The following is a 15,989-nucleotide window of genomic DNA, read 5'->3' as shown; positions in this document are numbered from 1 at the left end:
GGAGTGTGTGTGTGTGTTTGTGTGTGGGGTTCGTGTTTCCCTATTTTTAAAGCTATTTGCTTATTTTTCCTGCCATTTCTTGGAAACTATCTATATTTATTCTAGATAAACACTTCCAGTCATATTCTGGTACTTCAAATACACAGTGTATTTGAAGTACCATATTTTTGGGGACTATAAGTCGCACTTTTTTTCATGGTTTTCTAAAGATAATCATATCCGCAGATTACAAGCTGCAAGTAGTGAAATAAAAACAGTAATCGAGAAACAGAAAGAAAGTTTGGAGTGAGAGATGAAGAAAAGGTGCAGAGATGCAGCGGTTGGGAAACTTGTTGTGCTATATTGTTTATGCTAGTTTTCTGAATAACTGAAAATTGCTCTTTTTCTTGTCTTTTTTTTTCATTCTGTTGTCTATTCTTATCCTTGTTTATGTTGTTGTTGTTATTCTCTCTGCTCTCTATTTATTTGTGGATATATGCTATCTTTTAATTATCTATTTATATTTATATTCATATTTATTGACACTGTGATATCAAACTGCTGTGACAAAAGAATGATCCTCTTATCTTATCTTATCTTATCTTATCTTATCTTATCTTATCTTATCTTATCTTATCTTATCTTAGCTTAGCTTAGCTTATCTTAGCTTATCTTAGCTTATCTTAGCTTATTTTATGACAGATGGTATTATCATTATTATTGTAACTTTCCTTTCAAAAGTCTGTTCTTGGTCTCTGATTTTATAAAATAAAATAAAAATCCCTCCAAAAATGCAACTAATACTCCAGTGACATTTATGAATATTTTTTTCTTTTTTATGGTGCATTTGTGGATTGATGCAACTTATATCCCGGAGTGTAAACACCCACAAACTGTCAAAAGTTCAGGTAGTATTAAGTATTGATCAAAACCAATAAAACCAATAAAACCGATTATCAATCATAAATCTTTCCAATTAATTAAAATAAGGGATTTTTTCTCCCGATCTCGCCGTTCCCTGAAGGCGTCAGTCTATTTTCATAAAAACAAAATAATCGATCAAAAAGAAGAAAAAGTCCGAAACTGAGAAAAATGTCCGCGAGGTATTTCTCAGTTCAGACGCATCTGAAATTGATGAACACATGTGCGTGCATGTGTGTGTGTGTGTGTGTGTGTGTGTGTGTGTGATGACATAAGTCCTTTCACGTGCTGAAGTCTGCCGCCGTTGCCGCGGGGAAATCACGCCGGCCGACATTTCGGGGCCTCTCCTTCCTCGGCGGTCAGGAGGAATCCCTGGCATGCATGGCGTGCAGTGCAGGGGGAGGCGGCTCATCTGTGGGACGACCTGCATCAAACCCATGGCGGCGGCGGCGGCGGGAGTCCGCAGCGTTGCTCTTTAATTAATCGCAAACACCCTTTTTTTTTTTTTTGTTTTTTTTTTTTTTACAAGCCGACGGGGGGAGGTTTGTTTCTCCTTTCTTATATTTTTTCCAATTTAATGGAGTGATAAGTGAAGATAACCACACGTATCTGGGTCGTCCCCCTCCTCCTATTTGTCCAGATGCGTGAAGGGGAAAAAGGGGGGTTGACGGGGTCGGGAATCCTTCCAGCACCTGCGATCCACTCCCTTGTAAAAAAAAAAAAAAAAAAAAAAAACACTGGGTTTCCGGTCCCGGAGGAGGGGGGGGGGGGTGATTCAGCTCGGTGACGGCCCGTCGTCGCCATGGAAACCGTGACATGACCTCACCGCCGAAGAGAAACTGCTGATTTTCCTTTTTTTTTTTTTTTTTTTTTTTTTTCCAAAAACACATCTCTGGTTACCCGCGACGACAAAAACCGCCATGGATTTTTTTTTTTTTTTTTTTTTTTTTTTTTTTAGCGCCTGGCTAACGTCCAACACCTGCTGCGGAGTAATAACCGTCCTCTCGGAGGAAAGGTCATCGGCGGACGTTGCAAGGCGTCTCCGTGGCGACAGATGTCGGGCATCGTCCTCTGCAGAAGGGTATTTAACGGCCGCGTGAAGCTCCCACATGGGGTTCCTCCACTTCCTCCTCCTCAGCCCCCCCGTGATGGACGAAACAGGTCTCTGCGGCGTCACAACCAAGAGAGTTGATGGGGGACGTTGAGATGAAGAACAGGACATGCTTGTAACAGTTTTCCTGGAGATGGGAAGCGATCGCAGCTCTGTAATATGGACATTCCAGAGGTGGAAGTGAGGCAGACCGCAAGAATTAGCCCGGGCTGTTAGAGCAATCATGTTCTCCGGCGCCCGCCGATCCGCCGAAGCCGGTCGTGCGAAGTCGACGTGCGTGAACATACCTGACGGTGGAGGGAAGACGCCTCCGCTGCATGTTGGGAGTGTCCGTGCACGGCTGCGGGATCGGGAGAAGGGACTCGTTTTTTTGGGTTTCCGTCCAACTGCGTGACAAAACTTAAGGAACTTTTTTAAGGGAAAACAGATAAAGAGCGAGATGTACGAGTTGTGGGCGAATCGTTAAAAACTCGTGAGTCATTTTACCGACTCGTGAGTCAAGAGTCCTGGGCTCTATTAAGTTGTCGTGCTTGCTACTGCTGGCAAGCTAACTGCAAATAAAAGCTTGACAACACATCACTATTGCATGGCTGTTTGTCCACCTGCGTTGGTATAAATATTGTATTAAGTATTGTTGTGACCCCAGAATAAAAGGTATATGGATTGTTAATCCGTAAACTTTCCTCAGTCGCCCTCTGCACTCACAAAACGAACGGCTCACTCTGTAACTCAATGAACGAATCAGTCAGTAGTTCAGAGTAACCCCGCCAACTCACAAAAACGAACAACTCACTCTGTGCCTCAACAAATGAATCAATTAGTAGCTTAAAGTGGCCGACACCACTCACAAAATGAACGACTCACTCTGTAACTCAACAAATGAATCAATCAGTAGTTCAGCTGAGCCCTCCCAGCATACAAAATGAACGAATCACTCTGTAACTCAATGAACGAATCAGTTTCTAGTTCAGAGTAACCCTGCCAACTCACAAAATGACCGACTCACTCAGTAACTGAACGAACGACTCACTCTGTATCTCAACAAATGAATCAACTAGTAGCTTAAAGTGGCCGACACCACTCACAAAATGAACGAATCACTCTGTAACTCAACAAATGAATCAATCAGTAGTACAGATGAGCCCTCCAAGCATACAAATGAACGAATCACTCTGTAACTCAACAAACAAATCACTCAGTAGGTCAGAGTCGCCTCACCAACTCACAAAATGACCGACTCACTCTGTAACTGAACGAACGACTCACTCTGTATCTCAACAAATGAATCAATTAGTAGCTTAAGGTGGCCGACACCACTCACAAAATGAACGAATCACTCTGTAACTCAACAAAGCAATCACTCAGTAGGTCAGAGTCGCCTCACCAACTCACAAAATGACCGACTCACTCTGTAAGTGAACGAACGAATCACTCGGTAGCTCGGGGTAGCTCTGAAAATGGTTAACTTACCCAGTGATTCAAATGACTCGATTCAGTTAAAAGAATCAAGTTTCCCATCGGTAATCTACGTAGCATGTCGCCGACTCCCTTGCTTTGTTTCCGAACCATAAATCTCCCTTGTTTTTTTGCTTATATTAGATACAAACGCTCATTTAACAGCCCTGCGTTCCAGGACGAGATGTTTGTACTTCCTGCCGAGATCCAAAGAAACACCTCCCTCGCCTTTAATCGAGTTTTTATATCGTCCCCGGACGTCCTTTAAAAGCCTCGGGTTGTTTTCCTGACATTCCCGGAGGACCGTTTTGGAGGAGGAGGACGTGTTACGAAAGCACTTCACGTTTGTGTTGAGGTAATATTTCACTGGAATGTTCTGACGCTAGCGGCACTTGGCGCCGCCGCCGCATCCTACGGTCTGAAATCGGACGGTCAAGAATGCGAAATGGCGAGGCGGTACCTGGGACGGCGTCCTGAGTGGTTTCAGACCCGGAGTCCGAGTCTTTACGAGAAAGTCGTCGGCGGCGGCCGTGTTTTCCGACGGCGCGGGTGGTAACGTTACGAAACGCCTCCGTCTCGGCATTCGCAGAGAATAAAGAAAGAAAACACCGGCTTTACGAGATCCCCTCCGTCGGCGTTTCATCGGCGTCCAGACGAAGACGGGATCCGAACCAGATCCACGACAGATAATTTAGATATCAGAGCGGAAAAAAAAACACAATGTGCCGGAGAGGGTGAACTGTGGACACCGCGGCAATCGGGTTTTTATTTATCCGGCGCTCTCCACGTCCCTTTTTTTTTTTTTTGTTTTGCTTGCTTCGTTCCTGCCAACTCGCTGCGAAGTGTAATAGATCATGGTGTCATAAAGAAATCATCCCCGCCGTTGACGCCATTTCTCAAGATGTTTGGCCTCCGGCCTGCGCGGCAGTTTGCTAACGTTCCTGATGATCTCTCCTGGCGAGGCGGCGCGGGAACGCAACGTTGCGCCATCCGGTTTCCTGAGTTAGCATGACGCTAACGCCACGGTGCAACGTGGGTTGGAACCAAGGCTCGGATGAAGCCGCTCCTCACCCAGATGATGACGTGATGTAAAAGCTCATCTGTTTAGCGGTAGCGATTGGAAATCGATGTTTATTTTTTTGCCGGACGAGAAGATGGCGCCAAGTTAGCTAATTCCAGGACATTTGGCTAGTGTCGCAGAACACGGGCAAGTTGCGGCACAACCTGATTCAGGTCTGGCGTTCACTCGCCGGTTGTCTGTGATGGTGTTTGGCCAAAACAAAAGATGCTAGTTAACCTTTCATGAGTGCTAGTCAGTGACAGGGAAGAGACGTTAGCGGTAGCGATAGGAGAGGATACAGCTTGGGTAACCCTGCTAACTGGTAGAGCTACAACACCCTGGTCCACTGTTTGGTGTGAAACAGTTAGCATGTATCTGTTAATCCTTTCCTGTTAGCTTGGAACAGTTGACACTTACATTTGAGATTCTTTCAGGTTACCCTAAACTGTTAGCCTGGGTTTGTTTATCCTCAAGTGTTGACCTATATCTGTTTACCCCAAACAGTTAGCCTGTATGTTTATGTTAACTGCCTGTATCTGTTTATCCCTGAGTGTTAACCGTTATCTGTTTATTTTGACTGCTAGCCTTGATGTGTTTGTCCTTTCCCGCTATTTTGCATCAGTTTACCCTTAACTCTTAGCCTGTATCAGTTAAAGATAACAGATACAGGCTAATGCATAAAGGTCGAACCATTAGCCTGTATCTGTTATCCCTAATTGTTAGCTTCAATCAGGTTACCATTAACCATTAGCCTGTATCTGTTCTCCCTAATTGTTAGCTTCAATCAGGTTACCATTAACCATTAGCCTGTATCTGTTATCCTTAATTGTTAGCTTCAATCAGGTTACCCTTAACTGTTAGCCTGTCTCTATTTATTTTAATGACTATCCTGTATCTGTTTATCCTTGCCTGCTAACTTGTGTATCTTTACTGTTAGCTGCCAATATTAATTTATCCATAACTGTTAGCTTCAATTGGGCTACCCTTAGCTGTTAGCCTGTACCTCTTTACCCTTGACTGTTAATCTGCATCTGTTTCTTCCCAACTATTACCTCGTATCTTATAATCCTTAACTGTCAGCGTCAATCATTTTATCCATAACCGTTAGCCTGAGTGATGCTATCGCTTTAAACATTCTCTTTCTTCTTTTAAACCCGAATCCGGACGCTTCCAGGAGCTACAGTTGATTCCCTTCTGTCAACACGGAGAAGGAAGCGACGTTTGCTTTTTCTTAGCCCGGCAAATCCCGGGAAACCCCGATCCTCGGCCATTTTGGGTGCCGTATTTCTTCCCCCCCTATCGATAAACCAGCCGGTGTCTGGAGGAAGCGAGGCTGTGCGTCCGGATTGATGCTGTCCTAGCGGGAAAAGGATTTTACTAGAATCGGTCGATAAAGTCGGACGTCCTAACAGGTTAGTGGCTCCGCCCTCACCTGTGGTTAGCAGCTTTGCTAGCGAATCACAGGGAAGAATCGTTGCCATTGGCTTTGTTTACCATCAGTTTGGCTTGGGTCACAGGGGAGCCAATCCCAGCTTGGATCGGGGCCTCAACAAACTGTTTTTGGTCGCAGGTCAGGAGATTCACCTTCAAGACGGAAGCTTCGGCTCCCTGGATGTTTGTGGTCGGACTTTCTTCGGAGCCGGACGGCGGTATGTCCGTCCATCGTGGCCACCGAAGAGCTAAAAACTAGATTCGGGGTCGCGGGTTGGGGTCTGGGAGGATCCGGGTCAGAGCCGGGACACGGGCCTTGGGTTCCAGGGGCTCTTTGACATCCGATCGGGGCCGGAGAGCCGAACGGATCCCGGTCTTAAACCCCCCTAAGCCGAGGGGGGAGGGATTGAGGAAATGTGCGCCTCGGAGTTTTCTGGGATCGCGCGACCGCGGACGGGAGGTAATTTACACCGGGGTCGCCTCTGATTGCGAAAAAGACCCTCGAAATACGAAGCGGCTTCCCGCAAACGTCCCCGCGATGCGTCGGGGAAATGCTATCGAGTCCTAGCGACGAGGGGAAGGAGGGGGGGCGGCCGAAAATAACCCCCTCGGCTGAGAATCCGTGACACAAACACGCAAACAAGCACAAAGGCACCGTCCTGTCTGTGGAGGCGGCCATAAAGCCTCGGGGGGAGCCGCTCTGGTTTGTTGTTCTGGGAAGGAGTTTACGCCACTGTTTACTTCTCCGTCGCTAGTGCTATTTTGCGAGCCGAGCACGGTGTCTGCGGCTTGATTTTTTTTTTTTTTTTTTTTGCAAGATAGGACGGGAACTCGGGGAGTCAAACGAGCCGCTAGCTGTTAGCTCACTTTTCCGGGCCGGTGACTCAACGCCGCGCTATTAGTTCGATTCCGCCGAGCGCGAGTCACCGTTGTCATCGGCGGAGTCGCCGTCCAGAGAGCTGTGTCATGATTCGGCTCTCAACGCCTCCGTCCCGCGCTCACAGAAAAAATAAAATCATAAGTCTGGAGGAAGGAGGGGGCGGATCGGCGGTCACGGTCCGTCTGGCTCCGCCACATTAATCCGATCTGTGGCTGCGGTCAGAAACGATGACATCAAGGAAATCGATTCTCTCGTTTGTGTTTGTCTCAGAACCCGAGGAGAGGTTCTGGTCGGGCGCCGTCTGGTTCTTGGGGAGGGGGGCGCTAACGTCCAGCGCCCGCGCTAACGCTCCAAAAAGACGGCGCCGTGGAAGCGAACCGCCGTCACCTTCGGCCGCGTGGACGCTTTAGCGCCCGCGCCTTCCTCGCCGCCCTTCCAGCTCTTCGGTTTCTCGAACCCAGTCCTGGAAATCTTCTGGAGTCGCTCGGGGCGAAACACGCCACCGCGGCGCGCTCAACCCAAGCGTAGCATCGCCAAACCCCAGGTCGGGGGATCGGGTTGTCCTGATAGTCCGGGCCGACTCGGCGGGGAGTCGGGGGCTCATGTGACCGGCGGGATTCCAAGATATCGAATTGGGTATTCTATGATTTGATTGCAGGGTTTGAGCGGTTCCTCGGTTCGTTTCTTCAGAGAGGCCGATCCCACGGTGACACGGCGGGGGAGGACGGGAGGGGGTCGGCACGTCGCCAGGAGACCGGCGGTCCGGAAATTCAAACCAGAACAAAAACACGGCGCCCGCCTTCTGCTCCGTGTTTGGCCGCGATGCGGAATAATCCATCCTCCTCACCCGAAATACATCCAGGCTCTCTCTTCTCCGCCTCCCGCTGATTGGAGCGGCGTGCCTAATCAACGCCGTTCTCGTCGGTTTTTAAAAATCCCGCTTGTCACGGCGAGGGACGCCAAACGCCACATATTTGGAATCCCCGTTTCGTCGCCCGTCGAGCGCCATCAAGATAACTTTGACTTTGACTAGCTCGGTCGCTAACGCCGTCGCTAAAGTCAACGCCGCTAATTGGCTACTGTGCTCCCTGAGGCAACACCGACCCGGTCCCCTAGCCTCCCTGATCACACACACACACACACACACACACACACACACACACACACACACGCACTCTTACACACACTTTGATCATCTGAGATCCACTCGGGTATTAGCGCTAATTCTAAACAGACCCGGGACCTGAAACGGCAGATATAATTCCAGCGCAGTGTCTGTATGGCAGATTTCGGGACTGACGGGCCAAACAAAAGAAGATTCAAAATATTATTAATAATATAATAATATTATAATGTCATACAATATGCTCAGTATTAGCACCGCTTAAAACTAGCTCTGCAGACAAAAACGCTACAGGTTTGCTTGACCATATTTCGCAATGGGAATGCACATACACACACACATGCATGTGCACGTGCACATGCACGCACACGCACGCAGTTGTTGAGTTATCAAGAAAAGAAACATAAACCGGTTTCTCCTTTTGTTTTTTGTTGGTCGGCATGGCGACGGGTCCAGAGTCTGGTTGTTCCAACTCGCTAAAACGGCCTTGAAGGGGAAAAAAAAAAATGTCTGGGCTGGATGCGGTTGCGGACCCTCGCGGTAAATTAGATTAATCGTGAATTAAACAGAAAAAAAGAAATCGACGAAAACCGCAGCGTCGTCAGCAAACATATAATCAGGAGTGGAAGCTACGAGCGGCTACTTCTGGGACGCCGCTATATTTAGCGTTTCGCTCCAATGCCGGCGCGATGTCAGAGACGCTCAGACCGTTTGAATCTTCAGTGTGTGCGTACGAGTCTCTTTGTGTGTGTGTGTGTGTGTGTGTGTGTGTGTGTGTGTGTGTGTGTGTGTGTGCGCGCGCACGCAGAGTCGACCTTGCTCAGCTTTCCTTGAGTCATCACTTCCACTGACCTTGAGCTAATTACCGGCTGACAGGATGTGTAAACTCTTGATGCTACACATGTAAGACCGGCCTTCACGTGCACGCGCACGGATGTGTATGCATATATGTGTGTGTGTGTGTGTGGGTGTGTGGAGGTTCAAGATGCATCTCGGCCGGGGGCCCCGAGCAAAAACACATCGGAAAATTTGCCAGAAAACGTCGACGAGCGGTTTAGCGTAATTGCGTGAAGAGAAAACAGAACCGGGTTCCTCCCCACGTTCTCCGAGACGGAGAAGCTCCACGAGGTGATGGCTAAGCGGAGAACCTCAGATCCAGAACCAGAACCTGAAAGTCGTTTGTTTCTCCTCCGTCGCCTAGCGCTCCGTCCGGTTTTGTCCGAGTCCCCCTCCGTACAGCAGTTAGCGCAGAGTTAGCGGCGTAGCCTAGCGACGCCCAGGCCGGGATCGGGGTTATTTCGTATTTTCACGGCCTTCAGACGGTTTCTCCATGACGCGGCATCTGCACATGGAGTGTTTTGGTGTCAGGACGTAGCTTCTCAGGTGTGGAGAACCTCCTCCCAACCATCATCGTCGTCGTCGTCGTCGCCCAGCTAGCTAGTTCCAACCCGCGTGGGATTGAGCGGAAAGTTGGTTATCGAACCAGGAACGTGAGAATCCAGAGGATGTGCGTTACCTAGGCGACCGGCGATTAACATTTCAGAAAGGTTCAGTTGACGCCTGATGTTGCTGTTGATTGGTTGCCGGACGTAACGCTTTTAAAAATAGTTTTTATCGTTTCAGATGGAACGGCGGCGGCGGCGGGAAGTTCCCTCGTATCACTTTCCCATTTGTTTGTTTGTGGCGAACACACTCACCAAAAAAGACTGGCCTGCCTTTAGCGGAGACATAAACACGCTTCGGCGAGGAATCTCTTTATTCGCCGATGATTTACGACTTTTTTTTTTCCCCGCGGTGTCCTGAGTTACGCCCGCGTTGACAGCGACCGAGCCGCCCGCTCAGCGCCGCTCGGGGCGATAAACAACCGGCCCACGCCGAGCGCCTCTTCGGCTCCGTCCCCAAAAATAAAGATGCGGCGGAGGTCGGCCCCGTTGTCACGCCGCCTGCGCCGGGAAGCCGTGATTATCCGGCGAAATTGTCAGTTTTGAGATAAGCTTAGCGTGGCGAGCGCCGCGCCCGACGGCGGCCATCTTTGACGCTCTCTGTGTCAGCTCTGTACTGGTGGAGGCCGCGAGTCAGCCCGTTTATGCTAGCGCTGTCTCTTAATTGAGCTCCTGACAGGCCAGGCGGACCCCCCCAACACACACACACACACACACACACACACTCTAGGGACCCCCCACACCTGGTATTTCCCCCCCCCCCCCCCCCCCCCAGCGAAGTGTTGCAGACTCATTATGCATTTGTTGGGAACTCATCAGGGCTAGCAGGGGGGGGGGGGGTCATTTGCAGGCTGCAGAGTGTGTGTGTGTGTGTGTGTGTGTGTGTGCGCGCGGGGTAACGCGGTGCAGATGCTTTGTCAGCGTCAATATATTTAGGCTTCGCTTACGTTCTGCACGGGACGTGATCTCGAGTTCCTCTTAGCTCGCCGCGCTCCGGTCGCCCGCGGCAACGACACCCCCCCCCACACACACACACACAAAAAAAAAAATCCTGTGGAAACGCGACATGGAAATGACATAACGGCCGCGGCGTTGCGGATGATGTAGTGAAATCTAATATCCTCTGTTCCTGCGCTGGCACGGGCGCCTGGGGTCGCGGGACTCCGGTTGCCACGGAGATTTGTTTTGGTTGTGTTTTATTTGGCGGCCATGACGGAGGCAGCGGATAATTAAAAGTACATCCAGAGATAAACACATCATTCGGAGGAGGAGGAGGGGGGCTTTTCCCCACCACTCTTGTTTGTCTTTTTTATTTTACAGTGTTGTGTAACCGCCGCACTCGTCCGCTTCCGATCAAATGTTTTCGGGGGCGGTGACGTTAAATCACGCCGGCGGGGAGCGTCCACGCCAAACGACGCCGGACAGGTGCGGCTCAGGGCCGAAAGTGGAAGTCCGATAAAGAGAGCGAAAATCCTGAGAAAAAGAGCACTCCTGTGTGTGTGTGTGTGTGTGTGTGTGCAATATTTTGCGTGTTTCTCCTCCCGTGCAAAGTTGGACGTTTCATCCAAAAATTGGGAAAAATTTAAAAAAAGGTGCGTTGCCGTGGCAACATGCCATCAAGGCTAACACTGAATTATTACGATGATAATAAAAGTGAGAAATTGGAAAATGAACAGTGCAGGGAATAACGGGAGTTCCCACACACACACACACACAGAGGAAGGAAAAGGAATCAGAGCAAATGTTGAAATATATCTGCCTTTCCTTTATTGAAGCTGTACAGAACTTGATAAATGGCTGGTCATTTGCTACAAAAAAAAAAATAAAATAAAAATAAAGAGGTTGCATAAATAATTTAAATGTGGAGATGAGAAATAAATATACATTTCATTCTTTACACCGGCCCTTCTGTCCGTCTCCGTCTGTCTGATATGTACACGGGCGCCGCAAACATAACATCCCCTGCAAACGTACAATACAAATTAAAAAAAAAAAAAAAAAAAATTGAAATATTGTATTCCTATCTTTTCCGTTCTGAGCTATTTACAGAATGGGAGCGGAGAGGAGTCGACAGTGTGTGTGTGTGTGTGTGTGTGTGTGTGTGTGTGGGAGATGGAGGTGGATTCAGGCCTTTCTGGCCTCTCACGAAAGGCATTCTGGCGTGGGCGTGCACGAGAGCGCCGTGCCTCGAGGTCGCGATGCAAACACACTTTTTTTTTTGCGTCCACACACACACATATACACGTGTGTGTGTGTGTGTGTGTGTGTGTGTGTGTGTGTGATTCCAGCAAACAGGAAGTGGCTACATCTAGAGGAAATGGGTTTTTATGACTCAGATCCGAACACAGGAATGGACTCATTTAGTAATTAAGTGGACTTTCACCCCCCCAACACACACACACACACACACACACACACACACATACACACACCTCCACTCAACCCATGTCAAGATGGTCGTAAGGTCCAAAGGTCCTGGTCCATGTCTGTCACACAAAAAGGTGATCCAGGTCCATCCAGGATCCAGGCCAGGTGTGTGTGTGTGTGTGTGTGTGAGTGCAGGGGGGGGGTTCCCTTAAAACCTTCCGCCATCTGACACCGCGTTGCCATGACAACCCCCCCTTTTTTTCAGCTTAAACCTGAGCGGCGCGGCCGTGCATCCGGTGTGTGTTTGCACAGATGGGCCCGAGGCCTCGGGGAAGAGCTCTCACTCCGCTACGAATGCGTTTACGGGCGGGCTGGAAGACGGGAGGCGGCGGCAGCGGCGGCGGCGAGGAGGGTCAGCTGGTCGGGTAATCAGATGTCTCGCGGCGTTGACGGCTTGTCATGCAGTGGAGTAGAATTTAAAAAAAAAAAAAAAAAAAAAAAGAGAAGTCGACGCCGACTTCTCTTTTTTTTTTTTTTTTTTTTTTTTCCACCGCTTATCAATTTGAATTTCTCTGCTTTTCCCTCTGAATCCCATGTGAGTGTTTGCATGTGTGTGTGTGTGTGTGTGTGTGTGTGAGCGCCCCTTGTCCTTTGGACGCCGCCGCCGCCGCTTTAGTATGAATTCCCAACCAGCGGCGTGTTGTTCTTGGTCCGGTCTTGAGCCAAGCGGCTGTGCTTCCTGCTCCGCGCCGCCTTGGGAACCTCCTTGGCCACCGATTGGTTGTGATGCGGCCTGAAGCGCTTGCACTTGCACGACGTGACCACGCGGACTTTGTACGTCCGCGCGGCGCCGCCGGGGCACTGCAGCTGCACGCGGCGGGTCCGCGAGTGAGCCGGGATGCAGCGGTAGTCCGAGGCGTTGTTCCGCCACCACTTCCCCCGGAGGATGGTGTTGGGCATGAGGCGCGCCGGCGTGCACTGGCCCGAGCACACCAGCTCGCGGACGGGTTTGGCGCTGCGGCAGGATCCGTCGGTGATGTAGCGGGCGGAACGCAGCTCCCTGCAGCTCAGCTCCGAGGCGCCTGGGACGGGAGAGCGGGAGAGCGGGGTTAAAACTAAAAAAATCCCCCGAAGGCGACGGCGGGAACAGAAATCCAGCTAGCGGCGATGCTAACAAATCAAAACCAGGGCGGGCGGGAAGAGGCTCGATGAGGTTGTGAGGAAGACCAGGAGGACACACACACACACACACACACACACTTCTTTATCAACGTGCATTGTGGTAACAAAAGCGACGGCGGGTGAAGAAGCGATACGCTCGCCTCGGATCTGGTTTCTCCTCCCAACACTCCCGACAAAAGACTTCCGGGAGTTTCTTATTTTTCTTTTTTTTTTTCTTTTTCTCCCCGTCCCTCCCCGATCCGCCCCGGATTGGGCGGCTTAATCCGGCGTCGTCCTCCTCGGCGGAGGCTTCACGAGGACGAGAACGCTTCCGGGATAATCCTTGAGGTTTCCTCGTTTATTTTTTCCTCCTCCTCCTCGTCCGAAGCGCGTCCTTCCAGTCGGATCGGTCGGCCGCGACTTCGGGTTCGGGTCCCGTCGGAAAAGCGCGGCCTCGGGCGGCGCAGGTGGAAGTCGTTCTCAGAGGCAGCGTTGCGTTTAAAGACCAATTTCCAGGACGGCCGGAGACCCCGTTGCCGGCGGCGACATGCTGCTGCAATCAGACGGTCCGGGACGCAAGCAGAGCCTGACTAATGGTGTAAAGAGAGGAGGAAACCGTCGGCGGGAGGAAGAGGGGGGTCCCACTTCCAGCCGCATGCAGGGAGAAACCACAGGAATGCCTGTGTGAGCGTGCACGAGTGTGTGTGTGTGTGTGTGTGTGTGTGTGTGTGTGGTGCTCGTCGCCCTCCGCTTTGTGCGCTATGGGTTACAAGTTACTCCGATTCTAATCCGGTGAATTCCATCCCCTCCGTTAATCCGTCTAAATCTCGACGGCCGATTAAAAGCGGTTTAGAAACAAAAATGAGTCGATGAATTCAGTGTCTAATTGTGGGATTATAATCCGAGCTGTAATCTGCACAGATCCCCCGGGACGGATGTGAGAGCCCCCCGTTTTCCAGGAGACTAATCATGATAATAATGATCTTGTCACCCTAACCAGAGGATATTTACAAAATGACATCTATGCATCTTCTGACAAAATGAAATTAATAATGATAATAATAATAATAACAAGAATTTTGTCATCCTAATATTGGAATGATAATAATAATAATAATAATCTCACCATGCTGATCCGGGAAATAATAATAAAAACAACAATATCTTCATCCCCCTAATCTGGTACTAATAATATCAACAACGATAAACACAATAATCCTGTCATCCTAATCTGAATAAAATAATAAAAGTAAACTTGTCAACCTAATCCGGGACAACTGACAATAATACCGCTAGAATATCAATAAGGATAATCTTATCATCCTAATTGGGGAATAATAATAATAATAATAATGATGACGACAACAAGAAAAATCCCCCTAATCAGGGAACAATAATAACAACAGCAATAATGTTTTCATCCTTACCCGGGAACAATAATAATAATCGTAATACCCCTAATCTGGGAGAACAATAATCTTGTCATCCTAATTCTTGAATTACAATAATAATAATAATAATCATAATAATCTCCCTAATCTGGGGGAACAATAATCTCATCATCCTAATCCGGGAAGAATAATAATCATGATAATCCCGCTAATCTGGGGGAACACTAATCTCATCCTCTTAATCCGGGAAGAATAATAATAATAATCATAGTAATCCCGCTAATCTGGGGTAACAATAATCTCGTCATCCTAATCCGGGCAGAATACGAATACTCATGATAATGTCATCACCCTCACCGCGGGATAATCTGCAATAATCCCGGTCTCACTCACTGTAAGAGAGCGCTCCCGCGTTGCGTCCCCCGCTCTTGGGCCGGTTGTCCGCGCTGGCGTTGGCGGCTCCGGCGGCTCCGGCGGCTCCGGCGGCTCCGGCGGCTCCGGCGGCTCCGTGCGGCGCGGCGTGGTGCCGCTGCGCCGGCGGCAGCATCTCGGTGGCGTCGTTGCTCAGCGGCGGCCTCCAGCCGCAGCAGCCGCAGCCGCAGCCCTGCAGCAGCAGCAGCAGCCGCAGGAGAAGCAGCAGCGGCGGCGGCGGCGGCGGGGCGAGCGAGGCCCCGGACGCCGGCATGGCCGCACCGGGACCCGCGGGGACCGACACGGAGGGACCGGATCGGAGGAACCAGGGAGGTCCGGATGGAGGGATGGAAGGATGGAGGGATGGAGGGACAAAGAGACACAGAAACGAAAGTGATGAGGGAGAGAGCGCGCGAACTCTGGGTCGCTGGTGCTCGCGCTGCTCCGTCCCAGCTCCGGCCGCCCGCGAGAGAGGCGCGCGCGCTATTTAAAGGAGCGCTTCCGCAGGCGCTCGCGTGGGAGGAGGGGGCGGGGCCGGAAGTGGGGGAGAGAGCGAGAGCAAAGGGGAACAGGAAGAGGAAGAAGAAGAAGAAGAAGAAGAAGAAGAAGAAGAAGAAGAAGAAGAAGATGAACAGGAAGAAGAAGAAGAAGAAGAGGAGTAGGATGAAGAAGGAGAAGAAGAAAAGGAAGAAGAAGTAGAAGAAGAAGAAGAAGAAGAAGAGGAAGTGGAAGAAGAAGAGGAAGAAGAGAAGGTAGAAGAGGAAGAAGAAGAAGAAGAAGAAGAAGAAGAGTAGGAGGAAGAAAAAGAAGAAGAAGAGTAGGAGGAAGTAGAAGAAGAAGAGTAGGAGGAAGTAGAAGAAGAAGAGGAAGAAGGAGAAGGGGAAGAAGAAGAGGACGAAGAAGAAGAGGACGAAGAAGAGGAGGAGGAGGAGGAAGAAGGAGAAGAGGAAGAAGGAGAAGGGGAAGAAGAAGAGGAAGAAGAAGAGAAGGTAGAAGAGGAGGAGGAAGAAGAAGAAGAAGGGGAAGAAGAAGAAGAAGAATAAGAGGAAGAAGAAGAAGAGAAGGTAGAAGAGGAAGAGGAGTAAGAGGAAGAAGAAGAAGAAGAAGAAGAAGAAGAAGAAGAAGAAGAAGAAGAAGAAGAAGAAAAATAAGAAGGGGAGTAGGAGGAAGAAGAAGAAGAGGAAGGAGAGGAAGAGGAAGAAGAAGAAGAAGAAGAAGAAGAAGAAGAAGAAGAAGAAGAAGAAGAAGAAGAGGAAG

At 49.6% G+C, this 15,989-nt stretch overlaps 1 protein-coding gene and 1 long non-coding RNA gene across 2 annotated transcripts; both read right to left on the bottom strand.

Moving 5' to 3' along the window:
* Positions 1–1,652: 1,652 nt before the first annotated feature.
* On the bottom strand, positions 1,653–3,824 carry LOC147215413 (uncharacterized). The gene is made up of 3 exons (XR_015104234.1): positions 3,482–3,824; positions 2,299–2,419; positions 1,653–2,163 (listed from the first exon to the last, which is right to left on the bottom strand). It is a non-coding gene; the product is annotated as an uncharacterized LOC147215413 (long non-coding RNA).
* A 7,331-nt stretch (positions 3,825–11,155) lies between these two features.
* Positions 11,156–15,193, bottom strand: sost (sclerostin). The gene is made up of 2 exons (XM_086140144.1): positions 14,715–15,193; positions 11,156–12,851 (listed from the first exon to the last, which is right to left on the bottom strand). Exons 1-2 carry the CDS (start codon positions 15,004–15,006, stop codon positions 12,442–12,444), a joined length of 702 nt encoding a protein of 233 aa, XP_085996270.1. The 5' UTR covers positions 15,007–15,193; the 3' UTR covers positions 11,156–12,441.
* Between the last annotated feature and the right edge of the window lie 796 nt (positions 15,194–15,989).

The sequence above is a fragment of the Fistularia commersonii genome, chromosome 32 (assembly GCF_037954325.1).
Source record: "Fistularia commersonii isolate RoL2024-O1a breed Wild chromosome 32, RoL_Fcom_v1.0, whole genome shotgun sequence".
Taxonomy (NCBI): Eukaryota; Metazoa; Chordata; class Actinopteri; order Syngnathiformes; family Fistulariidae; genus Fistularia; species Fistularia commersonii.
This window is presented reverse-complemented; position numbering and strand designations above follow the sequence as displayed.

What these genes read in the sequence shown, in the direction of transcription:
- sost (XM_086140144.1), bottom strand. Translation starts at nt 15,006, where the DNA reads ATGCCGGCGTCCGGGGCCTCGCTCGCCCCGCCGCCGCCGCCGCCGCTG. An exon ending in CGCGGGAGCGCTCTCTTACA is followed by an intron (nt 12,852 to 14,714) that starts GTGAGTGAGACC and finishes CTCCCGTCCCAG; the next exon opens with GCGCCTCGGAGCTGAGCTGC.